Source organism: Ostrinia nubilalis, chromosome 21 (assembly GCF_963855985.1).
Source record: "Ostrinia nubilalis chromosome 21, ilOstNubi1.1, whole genome shotgun sequence".
Lineage (NCBI taxonomy): Eukaryota > Metazoa > Arthropoda > Insecta > Lepidoptera > Crambidae > Ostrinia > Ostrinia nubilalis.
In genome coordinates this window covers 3,927,302-3,943,865 of record NC_087108.1, presented here as the reverse complement: position 1 = coordinate 3,943,865, position 16,564 = coordinate 3,927,302, and the positions used below count along the sequence as shown (strand labels likewise).

The following is a 16,564-nucleotide window of genomic DNA, read 5'->3' as shown; positions in this document are numbered from 1 at the left end:
TAAAAATAAATAAATAAATAAATAAATATCGCCAGCGGCAAACTTAAAGCGAACGGATAGTACCTACCTAATTTTAAGGTGCAGGATAGGTCGTTGAGAAAAGCCTTGGGGGATTTGTCCAGCAGTGAACGTCATCTGGCTAAAACGAACGAGGGATCATGATCTTAATATTTTATTATTATTTATTACATAATGTTTTAACGTAGTTTCAACAATATTCATAAGGTTTTTGCTAGTCGTGACAAGGACTTTCAGCTTATTTGTCATAATTTTTTATATTTTTTTGACTTAACTGAAAATGCATAGAGTTTAGGGTTCCACAAAGCTATTAAAAATAAGTGATTACCTACTTAAGTTTTGTAGTAGGGATTCCGCAGGTATGGTATGTATTTTAATATAGTGTGTTCCTGAGGGCTTAGTATGAGCTTACATCAAACCTCGTCACTAGCGAGCGCGTTAAAAAATATATGTAGATTTTAGTTCTTGAAAGTTTCCTCTAGGGGCGCTGTACAATCCGTCATACATTTAATGTCACTTTTTACGCAGTCGACATCGAATGCGTTTGACGTAAACTCACACTACGTTCCCTGAAAAAACTCACGTTGTTGTATGGCAACAGAAATACATCTGTAAAAACTTTCATGAGATACAGACTAGTGATAGACAGACAGTGGAGTCTCAGATAGGATCCCGTTTTTACCGCATGGGTACGGAACTCTAAAAAATAGTGTTCTTTTAAGACTTATAGCATTGTACTAATTGTACAATGTACATCGTGAGGAAAATATTATTCTAGTACAGAACCCAGCTTGGCAGAGCGTAACAAACTTAGCTGTTAATTTTTTTCTGCATCATGCAGTGTAACATTTTTAAATTCTGCCTGTCAACCAGTCAGTGCGTTCAGGTTTTAAGGTAAAGATGGGTCGTCTCCCCATTGTATTTTTGTGCTTAGTTTTTGCATCCACTGTGGTGTATGCTGAAAAAGATCCAGGTAAAATCTCGAGTTTTTTTAAAAACTATTCTAACCGTAATTTGATTTTTTTTAATTATGAGGGTTTCTAAAAATATTTTAAGTTTGTGACAAATAAAACACCAAAATTGGTGATTTTGTTATGGGAAAGGGGAGAATGCTCGCTCATGGATTGATCGCATCGCAAGGATCGCAGGTGCGAATGCGGTCAAATACCTGCCTTGTCTTGCATAACAAAAAGGTTATTAGGTGTGTTAGACACCTCTTAGCCTAGGCGCAGGCCATCGATTTTTCGTCGGCCGATAAATTAGTCGGGCAGTTGATCAGTATGGGCATGTATGGAAGTGCGCACATTACACCGATTCGATTTGACTAAACGGTGGTCTGCGCCTAGTCACTATGTGAGGCACTTTACACTAATGTACACCACAGTCTGAATCACCCTAGTAACTCTTAAAAAGGCCTGTGACCTATGGCAAAAAACACTCGTGCGTCAGTCATCATTACAGTCAAGGAGCGATAAGCTCAAATTATGGTTTAAAATTTGCCAGAAAATATGAATGACAGTATCCTGAAAAAATCAGTAGTACTTAATATTCACGAGATAAGTCTTGTACTAAATACAGTCACAATACACAAACAAAGTACCTACATACTTACTTATAGTTTTATGAGAATAAAACTCGTGAATCCCATCTCGCTCTTGATTCAGTATTATTTTGTGATACAGCGTTCAATTTCACAAGTAAATTTAAGATTCGAGAAAGAATGCAGTCTTATAAATCGACTCATGCAATGAGCAGGCGACGATAACAGGCTAAATTTTGAAGCAAAAAAGGAAAATATCGGTTGTTACGAGTATTTCATTTTTGTTCTAGAGGAAGATTTTCGTAAGCTTCCAAAGCTCTTTCACTTGGATGACTACAACAAATGTCTGGCCAGGCAGGATGGGATCTACTGCCTCGGAATGTTCGAAATCTACAACGATGTCACACCCAATCCACTTTATGACTTGATACAGGTATTTAAGTGTACTTAATTTGGCTTATTCCAAAAGGTTCACAGCTCTACTGTTTAGTTCATACTTTGATTCCCAGCGGGTCCACGACATCAAAAATAAAAACGCATTTTTTATGAATTTAAAATTTCATGGATCCGGTGGGAAATAAGAACAATAGTCGTGGACCTTTGGGAATAACCCTTAATTTACTTTATTATAATGATAGAGTAAACCACGCGACGTAGATACCTGAAAATGCTCCGTACCATATTTCATACAGAAGTGCTGTCGGGTAGATCGGTGGCGAAAAGTGGCGGCAGGAATAAGTCCGAGTTGATGATGATAGTTTTTGAATTTTTCCCACAGGAAAAGGCTCAAGACAGATACCTGTACAACCGCTCGCTTCTCCACCGCGGGTACTGCTTACCCACGCGCTGTCCGAGCAACGAAACGAACGCGAGCGCGCGCTTCGAACGCTGCGTGGACACGTGGGCGCGAACGCACGCGCTGCGCACGCGCTTGCTAAAGCTGCACTATTGCCACGCGCACGCGCAGCCGCGCCCGAACGAACCCGACACGAATGACGCAGCGCACCGAGCCTTTCTCTACTTCATATACTTAATGATCGCCATGGCGGGAGTTGGAACGGTCTACGATGTATTCTTCGCCAAAAAGGGCAGCAGTAAGTCAAATCAAATGATTATTCAACGTTATTCGATTATTCAACTAACGCGAACGTGGTGTGGCGTTTGAATAACCAATCAAAGGACAATGTTCGTTCTCCATACATTGTTCGCCTAAGAACCAACAATTTTGACATATTACTACCCGAAAGCGAAATAATACGATTCTGTGTGTAAGAACAATGATTCCTGATGGACACTTGCCATAAAATTAATGATTAAGAATATTAAATCACAGCGATTTTATAATATGTCGTTTATGACAACATGGCGTCTAATGTATTGTGTGAATGTATGAACACCGATTCGCGAAAAATGTTTTGTATTGTCGTCACGCCGAGTCGCAGCCAAATAGTATAAAATAATAGAACAAGTTTGAGAAATACAACTCGGCATTCCACTTTTATAATATGCCCACATATTGCACGTAAATAAACAACATGAATCGTAGGTTGTTTCCACCCTTGTCATCTGACACATGAAATAAACTCCTATTGTATTATAGATATCGAAGCCGAATCGTATATAATAATAGAATGGGTTTTGGAGATCACTCGGGGTTCCACTTTTATAAAATACCTACATATTACATAAAAATATCACGAATCATGAGTTTTCTTTTCACCATTTACATCTGACACGAGATAACAAACTCCTATCTCCATGACTACCATCGTAGTCTATGCCAAAGACTACAATATTTTAAGCAAGAAGTTTCAAACCTTAGCGGCTACGGTAACCCCTGGGCCACATACATCATGATAACATTCGGTCGACACCGGAACGAAGTCTTGCGATTATGCAAAAAAGCATCGTATTCTAGTGCGGCTATATCACGTTCAACCGGGGTTTTAATTCGACTAAAGTCCTGACTAAAGACTGGAAGAAAATACGCCGCATTGTATGAGCACTTCGTGTTCGTTAAAGCGGCTTCAGATCTAGAGCCCACATAGTTTTCTTTCCAATAATATCCGCAAGTAGCGCTGCATGATCTTTACAACAAAAACGGCAATAGTTATTAAGGTGCCAAAATTATATGATTACTTTGGCACGGTATTATACACGTTCGAAGATTTGTCATTTTCATTCATTTCTTCATCATCATCATCATTTCAGCCACAGGACGTCCACTACTGAACATAGGCCTCCCCCAATGACTTCCACATCGCACGGTTGGTAGCGGCCTGCATCCAGCGCCTTCCCGCTACCTTTATCAGGTCGTCGGTCCACCTTGTGGTGGGTTGACATTGCAGAATATGACTTTTGATAGGTTCATCATAGAATTCGGCGGGGATATCCTCACGGAGGAAGTTCGTAACAGGGCGGAACAAGATCTTATAATAATGCAAGGCCGAAGCTGTTACGCGCGTGCTCCTACGTGTAATCCGGCGAGTATGCAATAAATAGTAATGTCTGGTAAATAGTGGTAATACGTATCGTTCGTTCGTTCGTTTCAGCCGAAAAGACGTCCACTGCTGGATAAAGGCCTCCCCCAAGGATTTCCACGAAGACCGATCCTGCACCGCTCGCATACAGGCACCTCCCGCGACCTTCACCAGATCGTCGGTCCACCTAGTGGGAGGCCTGCCCACGCTACGTCTTTCGGCTCGTGGTCGCCACTCAAGAACTTTCCTGCCCCAGCGGCCATCAGCTCTACGAGCTATGTGCCCCGCCCCGTCTATGTCTGTATGCGCTACGATTACAGGGTATCATTTTGCATAGTCGCAAGACTTCACTCCGCTGCTGTCAAATCAATGTCGCATAATGTTATCGCAATGTGTGTGGCCCTTGGCCAAATCACAGAAGCCTATGCGAAGAAAGAGCACTTGAATGACAATAAAAATCAGGGTTACCATTTTATAAGATCTCCTCACTATTGAGGGTAACAAAGTAACATTAATAATCTAGCCATTAATTACATTTATTACCTATACGAGAAAGTAAAGCAACATGCGGTTTTATTTTAATTTGTAAAATATTTGTAACAGTTTGTTCCAAGTTTAGTTTTACAACAGTATTGCTGTTTCAGCTGTCACTGTGAAGCTTTGGGAAAATAAATAAATAGAAAAAATATTAACATACATACCTATTTATTTAAGTTTTTATGTTCATTATCATAATATGCCAATTTAAGTTACACTGTGTGACAGTCATTGACACTAAACAAACTCTTCAGCTTAATAATACCTACCTACAGGGCGTGTTTATAGTTACTCTTGCTGATGAAACAAGAAGGGTTGATTCTACTACTGAAATACAACTACTTTTCTTACAGGACCAATATCAAATTCTCAAAAAAATTCACATCCTCGTGATGGTGATAATTTCTATGGAGAGGTTTTTTTTTATATTCGGTCTCTTGGGATAAGTTATTCCATTTGAGCAGTAGAATTAATCCTTTTTATTCGATCACATATAAAAACAACACAAGTGTTTAGGAAAACTTCTTCTTTGGTATGGTATCACTACGGAGTTATAATGTCGGCAACTCTGTATCACTGACTTGTAACTTTCAAACAGCATGAATAATAAGGGCACCACATTGGTTTTCCTTCTGAAAAAAGGCTTTCAGTTTTAGTACTAACCCTTTAGCACTATTTCATTGAAATAAAAATACAATAAACGCACAGAAGACTGAAATTGAGTCAACTGACCTGACATTTATAATTTGTTGACATTATGACAGTTTGACAAGACTAGGGATTGAAAAAGTTTTAATTGAAAAAGTAAAATGACAATTTATTAAAACGATTCACAAGGATATAATCGATTAAAAATATTTATAAAATGTTCTGATACTTGCCTGTAGCGATTATCCAATCCTGGTTTCTACTGAAAAACTACCTGGTGGCAAGATTTTAATAAAATAATAAAATCTTTATCTTCTCTTTCATTCACAATCTATAAAAGTTCATTTGGTCTATTATTATACATGTGCTATGAATGAGGGTTTTCGCGATTGAAAAATCCGCGAGATGGCAATACGTAGACGCGAGGTCCAAATGCTGCATGATTGGTGGATATCTGTCAATGTCATGTCAAAAATAACCAATCATGCAGCATTTGGACCTCACGTCTACGTATTGCCATCTGGCGGATTTTTCAATCGCGAAAACCCTCATTGGCATAGATTATGAGAGACTGGCAACTATACTAGGTTGATATCAGGTGATCCGTCTGCTCGTTTGCTTCCTGTCACATAAAAAAAAATATATATATGTTTCTCACACTTCAACTGGCATTGGATTCAACATCGGATTCTGACACTTTTACAGTTATGATACCATGAATATCAGTTTATGGTCCTAATTATTTTTATTTTATTTACGACCTTCGACCAGTTGGACACTTTAGATAGCTTCTTGTAATAGCGTCAATATCTTTTTAGCTTTTAACGCAAATCTAGTCTTCAAAGCAGTTTAATCGATTTATTTTATTTTCAAAATCGATATTTTATTGTCTATGATGGCCGCAGGAACATCACTATACATGGACTCCCAGCAATAAAGTACGGTAATGCCTCGTACAGATTTTATCGGCAAAAATTATGGAACTTGATAGGTTTTAGACCATGCCACGCACCAAAACGTCCGGAAGTTGTAATAGTATTATAGAATAAACGTTAAAAGACTTATTTATTTAATTTTTCAATGCTTAAGTGTCCATTAGAATGAAAGGGTGCTTAATGTATTAAAAAAAATAGAAAATAATTATGATGGGTTAATGTTTTTGGGCGGTTTTTTAGGCGGTTTCTGACAATGTCCTTTTCGAACCGAAGCCGTAGTTAGAAATAACGTATTCTAAACCTGAACTGTAGGCCATCCACATCAGACATAGAGAACCCTTTGTTTGTCACGGGAGGGAAGTCAAACTCCTCCTATGTTCTTCTGATTAATTTCGTTGCGGGTCCAATGACAGTTTAACTTTCCCCCGGGACAAACTTATCCTTCATTGGTTGGGTTCAAGCTGTAGATCCTGGCTACACAAGAGTTGCAGCAGTGGGAACGAGAGGTGGGAATAGTCCTGCATCCTGTTACCATACACCACCGTTGTTAGGTGGAAAAATTGGACATTGCTATACGGCGTTTCTTCGAAGCCTTCGCCAATGCAGCAATGGCTGATATTAAATAAAAAATGTGCTTCTTACTTACTTACTACTTCTTGATAACAATCTCATTCAAGAGATGCAGAGGATACTAGGCCTTATGGTTGTATGACAGTATGATTGAGAACATAGATTTACTTCTGCTGGTTTTAAATTTTTTACTTCACTGTAAATTAATTGTAAATAACTGTAAAAAATAAACTTGAAAAATCTTAGGTTCTTCTGCTGGCAGTTTGTACCTTTGTACCTTTCATTTTACCTGCCTTTTATTCATATTTTCAGAAAACCCATACCTGATGTCCTTTGCACCTAGAATTAACTGGAACCATCTAGTATCCAATTATCAAGATGTAGACCCACGTCTGAGACAACTCGAAGTTTTTCATTTAATAAGGTCAGTAAGTGGAGTTTATCTTAATATTTATTTGCCTAGAAGTCATTCCGGGCATTTTTTTTTTGATTTTACGAGAAATATGTAAATTTTCTTTTTTATATTGGTTACCTTAGTAACTATTTTATGTGACTAGGTATTTTTCAATAGTAGTTTTTTGTTTTTTTAAATACTATTGAGTGTGTACGCAAAAAATTACCTCTCGTTTTGTTTGCAACATTTTCAGGTACCTCATGGGAGTCGGTTTAATTAATTACCACGTTATTATTCTGACCACAGCAGTTTACCAGAACGACCCAAGATATTATGAAAAGGTAAGAAGAGTTCCGGGACAAGAGAGTCTTTCTTGCCACTCATTAAGGCGTTTCAAGGGGCATCATTGGAAATGATTCGCGCGCGGCGTTTTTTAATAGTTTTCAAATGTTTATAGCAAAACAATAACAATGAATTATATATCGTTTCAAAGTAAATATTTTAAAGAAGATGTTATTTTATTATATTAAGCTATTTTTATGTTGAATTAAAGAAGAATAATGGTGTAAAAATCACTTTGATGTTTGGGTATTTCACGTTCTTTGAACTTGTGATTTCTTATTGTAAAATGCTTAAATCTAAGAATTTTCTCAATTAATTTTTTGCCTAAGGACCTATGCTATGGGATATAAATGTTTGTTATATCGTTTTCACAGTATTTTTATAAAAAATTCAGCTTGTAAACTGACGTTAAAGTGGAAATTTGAAAACCTGTGTGGACTTATCTTGATAGAATTCTTAAATACTATACTAATCGAAATATTTTCTCAACTAACTATTTAGACGACGAAATTGCCTAATTATTTATGCCTATAACATATTTGTAATGTAACTGGTTAATGATTGTAACGGGTTGAAAAAGTACTGTTTTTGCGCCAAACGGCGTAAACGCTCTTAACAACCCTAATAAACTAGCTATCGACGTTCTATTTTTAAATAGAATTCCGAATTGGCGAACTTTATTTACAATAAACAGAATTTTTTTTTAAAACTAAGGCAAACTTAACTCTAAACAAAATAAAAATATAAACTTATATTACTCAAAAATAAAAGTGTGTCCGTGAGGCAAAGAGGCGAGAATGCTGGCTGCATTTCCTCGCTGAATGGCAATACTAAGCCTTTGTGCAAGGAAAGAGCCAGCATTTAGATTTTCCGAAATTTTAATTAATTTAGGGGAAATGGTCCGAAACAGTAATTTAGCATTCGGTCCCCAAGGTCCGAAGGTCTCGACACCAAAAGGCGCAAATATGTAGTCATTAGAAAGTGACTCATATTTGCGCCGTTTGGCTAACTCAGCCGACTCTGCTGCAGCCCCAGCTTTAGCAACTGATTCCCTGAGGTGGGAAGGGGCTAAAGTATCGACACATGTAGCGTCCCAAACTAAAGCCCGTCCCCGTTCCCAGGGAACCAGAGTGAGACCATCAGGTCTCTTGCCATCATCACGGACCAATCCACGTGGTTCTAACGTGGAAGGAACGTTGATGCTGGCAAGGGCTCTCCTGATGGCGTCGTTGAGAGCAGCGTGTCGGGCGAGACGACCGGCACTTTGCTGGCAACATAGACCGTGGTGACCGAATTGGTCCACCTCTTTGCCACAGGGACACGTGTGGGGTACACAGATTGGTGCACCGAGGCGTAAGCCCACACACACCCGGAAAGACTCGTTGTCAAAAAATGTTCCGAGATTTTTGGAGGGAAGTGCATTTAGCCAGTGACCGGATTCCCTACAAGAAACCGCTAAGAGCCTAGCTTTGTTAGTATCACTGATAGAATTTTGAACAAGGTGGTTAAAAGTCTCTTTCGCTAGTGGAGCGTCCCAGAGTTTTTGATGATGACGTTCCTTTGGGACGTCCTCACTAGGACAGAGACTTTTCCAAGATTCTTCCGCCTCACTAATTTCATCTAAAAATGTGCTGTTAAAAAAAATTTTTTTGACGAGGGGAAGAGTACTGTAAGCGGACGAAAGAAAGGCGGGTAAAGCAACACTAGAAATTTTGCGTATGCCGATACCACCGAGCCGAATAGGGAGTGTGGCTTGTAGCCAGGAATTATCATTGAGTTGCAAATTTAGAATTTTTTCAAGGGAAGATCTAAGGGTCGAATCTATCACATCCAAATAGTTGTTTTTTTTTCAAACTGGACTTGCACGGAGAGTATATGTAAATTTAGGGACAAATAGGCAATATTTCAAAATAGTGAAAGCAATATGAGAATTTAGATGTTCCAGCCTGGACGCCATATTTGAAAAATGGTTAATTTTTTTGTCCAAACAAGGTTTAATGCTGTCATCGAGAAGAGGAGCACCAAGAAGGCAAAGTGAGTCAGAATTTAGAATTTTGATGTTGGGGGCCAGACAGTTGAATTTATCCAAAATGTTTTGTCGAATATTTGAAGGAATATTATTGTTAATAAAAATTTCGCATTTGGAAAGGTTAAGGTCTAGTCCAATCTTTTTAAAGTTGGTCATTATCCTAACAAGATCATTATAAACAGAATCTGCTTTGCCTCCTAGGGTACCGTCGTCAAGATACCAAACATTTAATTTCGAATTTAGATTGGAGATGATTGGGTGGATACCTAAACTAAAAAGTGCTGGACCTAAAGGATCGCCTTGCTGAACACCAACGGCTGACTCAATACAATGATCGGTATAAAGTAATTTAGATGGGGAGTTGTAACACTGGTAAACGAAAGGATAAATCTGAGGAATGTGGAAACGAACCTCGTTCAGCAAGGCGGATCTGTCCAGCGAGTTGAAAGCATTCTTCACGTCTACTTTCAAGAGAATTTCGCAATCAGTGCTGGCCAAAAAGTTCCTAGTAGCATGAACGGCGGCTTCGCAACCTCCTTTGCTCCCAAAACCAACTTGAGTTGGTTGGAAAAGCTCTTTCAGGGGGCAGAAGATATCCCTACAAGCAAGTTTCGCTGTAAGACGGCGAAAGGTGGATCCTATGGCGATGGGGCGGATACCACCATCTTTCTTGCGGAAGGCACAGAGCCTTGCACCGTATTGCATTCCGAATTTGATTTCAAATTCCGAATTTGATTTCAAATTGCTTTTTTAACAAACAAACTTTTATTTACCTGCTGCTTTTTTTCAGCCAGTGTCTATTGCTTTTCAATAGTTGTCAAGCCAAATTTTCTTTTTCTGCTCCTTTTTTTCAGCCAGCTTCTGTATCAGCCAAGGCCAAGTGACGTCCACTTCTATGGCTCAGTTACACTCTGCGAAAAATTGATCGAGACAGTGTAAACACGCATTTCAGTTAGTTTCGTCGTGATCGCCTATACTTCGGGCTTCTGTTTGGTCGATTTTCCGCATAGTGTAACTGCGACACAAGACAAAAGCCCCCAAGGGTTTCCACAAGGACCGGTCCTGTTTCCAGTCCTTGTATAGATCGTTTCATCCACGAAGACGCGCCCCACTAACTTTTTCTCGAGGGAAGCGCGGGGTGCGGGGAGTTTGATCCGAGCAATCCGAGCGTCATTATTGTAGTGTGCGTGTGCACTCATGGATAATTTAGCGTGTACCGATAACACTCAAACATTGGCGGAAGAATGGTGGGGCGCCTCTTCGTGGATGAAACGATCTATATTTAGAGCTATTCCTTATTTCAGCTTCTATCTTCCCGTACTGGTTTCGTCTACGGAGCGACAATGACGTACACCCTGACTTTCGTGACGATGTCGAACTTCTTGACAGGCTACAATTTACTGCTGCTGTCTGAGAAGATTAAAGTCAGCTGGAAAATGTTCCCTCTGCTCATGATTAAAAGGATCATCAGGTATGTTAGTAAACTTTTCAATTCTGACAAACAAGCTTTTAGTAGCCTAATCATCATCATCATTTCAGCCAAATGTATTTATTATTAATTTTTATACAGTCCGCTATTTTATTTCTAATATTCGTTACGACCCTAACAATTTGCATGGACTATTAAAAATAGTGCTTACAAATCGTCAAATAATCACAACGACCATTAGCTCTGTGAGCTATGTGCCCACTGCCACTTGGTTTTAGCAATTCTGCAGGCTATATCGATCACTTTGGTTCTCTTGTTCAATTCTGATTCGATCATTGAGGGAAACTCCGAGCAGAGCATTAAGAGAAGTAATCCAATTGAATGCTTTCAGGATGTATCCAGTATACTTATTGCTGCTCGGATTCGGCGCAACCTGGTGGAAAAGCATGGGCGACGGCCCTATGTGGCCTCTGATATTAGCCAACGAGAGCGACGTCTGCCGAAAGAAGTTCTGGATCAGTGCTGGATTCCTCCAAACATTTTTCCGCAGAAAAGAACTATGCTTAGTTCAAACTTGGTAAGTTTTTGGGACTTACATTTTTTAGCGATAAGAGTCGCATTTCAAACTAAATATCCGGCAATAAAAAATTTTCAAGTTACTTCAAATTGGGACACTTATTTCGTCTATCATTCAGTAAAACGACATCAATCCTTAATTTCGAACTGCTCCTACCTTTCTAATTTACCAATTGTGGTGTCTTAAATAAAACACTGGTATATGTTCACTGTGTAAGCTAGTGCAAGCACTGACGTCCGTCCCGTGTGGCGGCCCGACTACGACTGACTCCCCACCGCGCCGTACTAGTCAGTGTTGCCATAGCGCACACTCTTTATTTGTGTAGTAGTACACCACATCTCTTCCTTATTTTATTTGATTCGAGACAAGCTATATTATAATTAATACTACTACTAAATTAAAGTACATTGGTTTGTAATAACTAGTAAGTAGGTACTTTCTATAAGCTTACAAATTATACACAAATATTTTGCTTATTCAATTTCCTGACACGTTACTCATCTTCCTTTCAATTAAATTGAAACAAGTCAAAAGGTCAAAATATTCAACCATCTTTGGACAATAGCCCATTAATGATCTGTAATACTTAATTAGTAAGTACTTTCTATAAGCTTACAAATTACACATAAATATTTTGCTTATTCAATTTCCTGACACGTTACACATCTTCCTTTAAATTAAATTGAAACAATCAAAAGGTTAAATTAATATTCAACCATCTTTGGACAAAATAGCCAATTTATCAAATAAAATATTAGACTCAAACATCACAATACATTATTATTTGACCTCAAATAAGTTAATAAATAGTAGGTGTGTCTACTTATTACATTACGAATTTCCCACAAGATAGGTAGGTATCTCAAATTAATATGTCAATTATTTTTCTTACAATTTTAATTTCCTTAGTGGAGGCCTAGGATGCGCGCCATGATAAACTTTTTATAAACTTTGAATGATAAGCCCATACGTCTGTTGTCTAAAATCATGGAAAGATTCCATCAGGGTGCGCATCCTAGCTCAGCTGATCTAGTTAAAATACAATAAAAATAAAGTTTCATCTACCACTGCTTCGGAACAGTAAGTGGGCCAGTGCTGAGAAGAAGCAGCGCAAGAAACTCAGTCACCTCTGTGGGCCGCTTTTAAAGGCTTTACTAGTATTTTATACATAATATATTGATGCGAGCGAGCGAAGATAGTTATCATATTCGGATCATTTACATTTATACAGTTTGTGGCACAAAATATAGTGCGTTCACTACTCCCACAGGTTAATCTTATGTAATCTGAAATGTGTAGGCAGGCACATCACTCACACTTTTTCATAGACTTGTCTTTATTTTGCCATGAAATATGAACTGTGAAGCTACTGTCTCACTGACAGGCTTGCTGACAAGGTTTCAATATGTTGTTGAATTTCTCAATAAATGACACTTACGAGTGAATAACAACGCTGTTGAATAATTACACAATTATTTTCAACGTTCATTATTTGTATGCTACCGAGTTAATGAATTCCTATCGTTGTTATATGCATTTTTTTAGACATAATTATGATGTATGAGACTTGAAGTTATAAATGTCTATTTTTTTCGAAACTAAAATGATCTGTCAGGCTATATATTATATTGTATGTATAATATTAAGTAATATCATTTTGGTAGCGTTTGATTTTCCAAACGACCGGCACCGCGTGCCTTTCAATTTTCATCAAACATTACAGGTTTTATAACCATTTTGGTAGTGATTGGTTTCCCAAACCACCACCGGCACCGAGAGCGTTTCGATTTTCATCGAATCATCACTGGTTCTAGACCCATATTGTTTTCCCATTTAAGGCGTCACTGGACTATGTCAAACACATCAAAACCAAAAGCATCCAAATCGGTGCAGCCGTTCTCAAATTTTAGCAGGGAAAAATTAAATGAACAGCAATCTTTTTTTCGTAATAATGTAATATTGTATTATTGGCATAGCAACATAATATTCACATAGGATAGGCATATATTTTTGTTTTATTAGGCTAAGTGTACGAATGTCTGTATAGTTTGTCTGTATATTATAATATGTCTAACGGTACCATCCGCGGTAGAACATTATTATTGAAACTGACTCAGATACTGGATACCTGTATTATCGTGACATTGGTTCTGTTAATAAAATATTTGATTAGATTTGACTTAATTTAATTTGCTGACAAGGCTGATCACATTTCTCAATTATATTGACTTCTTTATTCTTAAGAAGAAATAATATAGGTACATTTATTTGGCACATTAAAACAGCAAATTACAAATTTGGACAGCGTATAAATTAATTTGGTAATAATGCCAAAAGGGCTTCCACTCAGCATAATGCTGCAGTGCGTAGCCACTACAACGCTAGTTTTCAGTGGTTGCTGAGCGAAGAGGTATGTACCTATCTCAAAACATTCATTTTCATCAAAGTTGATTCAGTAGTGTAGTTATTAGTCAAAATAACTGTAAATTATTGTCTATCTAAGTTAACGATTTCCTTTCCAATCGCAATATACAGTGTGAGTCACGTTAAAGTGTACATATGAAAATAGATGAAACTAGACCTATTTTTATCGATAAAAAAGAGGTCAAAATTTTTTTTAGATTTTTTTTTAATTTTTTATAGAATTTTTTTTCTTCCAATTACTTATTGCAAAGAAAACGTAATAACTTTTAAATTAAGAGGTGTATCCTGATAAAATAAAAACAGTAATAATGCTAAATAACAGGCAATAATAAAAAAATAATTAAAATACACAAAAAATGCCAACAAATAATAAAAAATGATACTTTTTAAAAAAAATCTGCTTTTAAATTCGTGTTTTTTTGGTTATTTGATCAATTTCTCCAAAAAATGCCCCTATAACAGGTGGTTTTTATTACTTTTTATTATTCTCTATCGTATTATTTTTGTGCAACCAAAAATAGCATGTCTCTATCCCTATCACAACATTTGCTATGATCGTTTGAACAAAGGGCTGCCACAACATTATTCTCCGCTACAGGTAGAGACAATTTTAATTTTAACTAAAATGCTTATTTTACTTAGAAATCTTTTTTTTTTATTTGAAATCTAACTTGCCTTTATCAAAATTACAAATCTAGAGCCATTTTCAGTTTCGTTGATAACGAAGCTTTGAATGGCGCGCCCGGAGAGGCTTAGTTCACACGATCATTGCAAACGTTGTGATAGGAATAGAGACATGCGATTTTTGGTTTTACGAAGGTAATACGATAGAGAATAATACAAAGTAATAAAAACCACCGGTTATAGGGGCATTTTTTGGAGAAATTTATCAAATAACCAAAAAAACACGAATTTAAAAGCAGATTTTTTTCAAAAAGTATAATTTTTTATTATTTGTTGGCCTTTTTTGTGTATTTTGTGTATTTTTTTAGTATCGCCTGTTATTTAGTATTATTACTGTTTTTATTTTATCAGGATATACCGCTTAGTTTAAAAGTTATTACGTTTTCTTTACAATAAGTAATTGGAAGAAAAAAAATTCTATAAAAAATTTAAAAAAAATCTCAAAAATTTTTTGACCTCTTTTTTGTCGATAAAAATAGGTCTAGTTTCATCTATTTTCATATGTACACTTTAACGTGACTCACACTGTATAATAATATATATATTATACAAACATTTCACAATTAATTTCCACCCCTTTTTTATTCCCACATATAATATCACGTCCTTCCACGACTAGCAATTTTGATTTACAACGTTGATTATTTATTAGCACCGGTCGATAATTAATCATTTTGTGCATTCTAGTGATTATCGCACCCCTGCTACTAAGTGGTTATCAGTTGTATTTTTCAATATACAAAAGGAACATCAGTGCCAAGGAATAACTTCCCATCGGGTAATAATAAGATTCCTGGATGGCTCAAACTTGGAGTGAAAATGTGGCTGTGTTCCCCAGTCGATGGAACACATGATGTCGCGCCCCGCGCGCCCAATCAACTGCACGCGGGAAGATTCAATGTATACTACCGACAACACCACTCCTGAAGCGGAGCTCCGGGCTGACACTGTATAGGTTTGTTGTGGACACAACAAGAAGAAGAATAATTTGATGTCTTAAAATTCAATGCAATCACCATATTTGTCAGACGCTATACATCTACATCTGACCAACGATAGGTACAGCGCTGTGTCAACTGCATAAACAATTAGGTTTGACTTTTCCAAAATGGAGTACGACTTGTGTACCGTCCTCTAGTTCACATTTAACACAGTAAACAGGTGTTCCGATTAGTTTTTTTTTTAGTGGGATCTAGGTAGATAAACGACATTTGTTTTATATTTTTTACTTTGGTTTGTCTGACAATACCGATTCTTAATTGTACTCAGAATCAAGCACAGATTGGTTGCAATGTCGAGAAATTGATGATTATGGGCACGCTGTACTTCTATACTACCATAATGAGTGCCGTATGTACGATTCACTGGCTCACCGTCACACTGCTGACGTCTACCATATTACTTCTAATTTGACAGAGATCAGTGACAACCTATCACTTGTGCGCGTGATACAGTAGGTACTGTAGATTCCTACCTTGTAAATATTTTCATTTTATTTTTTTGACGGGAAATCATCCTAACATCATGAAAGTTTAAAATATTATTTTGTCTCGGGTCATGTCAGTTCGTTGGAGTAGGTACTTCGTAATAAATTATGATAATGTTTTGTCTACTAACCTTAAATAGATATAAGTAGGTACTTACTAATATTTGATGTTTGTACAGACTTAGTTTTAAGACCTTTTTAAACACTTAGTGTGCAAATAATTAAATGAATATGAATATGTAATTTCTGTAATCCGTAAGCTCACTTGCATTTAAAGTAAATAAATATATATACTTTACTATAATAAATCTATCATTTTCAGCCACCATAATAAACCTATATTATGGTGCAATTATTTCATGAAACTCAAACACACAACGATAGCAGGAGGATAGATATACTTTTAGACTACTTATGAATTTCACAACTTTCATTTTTGAATATTTTCTATATGTCAATAAATTATTATCT

General features: G+C 37.0%; 1 protein-coding gene across 1 annotated transcript in view; it reads left to right on the top strand.

Moving 5' to 3' along the window:
* Positions 1–893: 893 nt before the first annotated feature.
* The window catches only part of LOC135081972 (nose resistant to fluoxetine protein 6-like), a 29,631-nt gene continuing 13,960 nt past the window's right edge, over positions 894–16,564 (top strand). Inside the window, exons 1-7 of the mRNA XM_063976717.1 lie at positions 894–991; positions 1,849–1,991; positions 2,337–2,652; positions 7,041–7,152; positions 7,376–7,463; positions 10,798–10,964; positions 11,314–11,499. Coding sequence (XP_063832787.1) covers positions 919–991; positions 1,849–1,991; positions 2,337–2,652; positions 7,041–7,152; positions 7,376–7,463; positions 10,798–10,964; positions 11,314–11,499 — 1,085 coding nt within the window. The 5' untranslated portion in view covers positions 894–918. The remainder of the gene's footprint in view (positions 992–1,848; positions 1,992–2,336; positions 2,653–7,040; positions 7,153–7,375; positions 7,464–10,797; positions 10,965–11,313; positions 11,500–16,564) is intronic.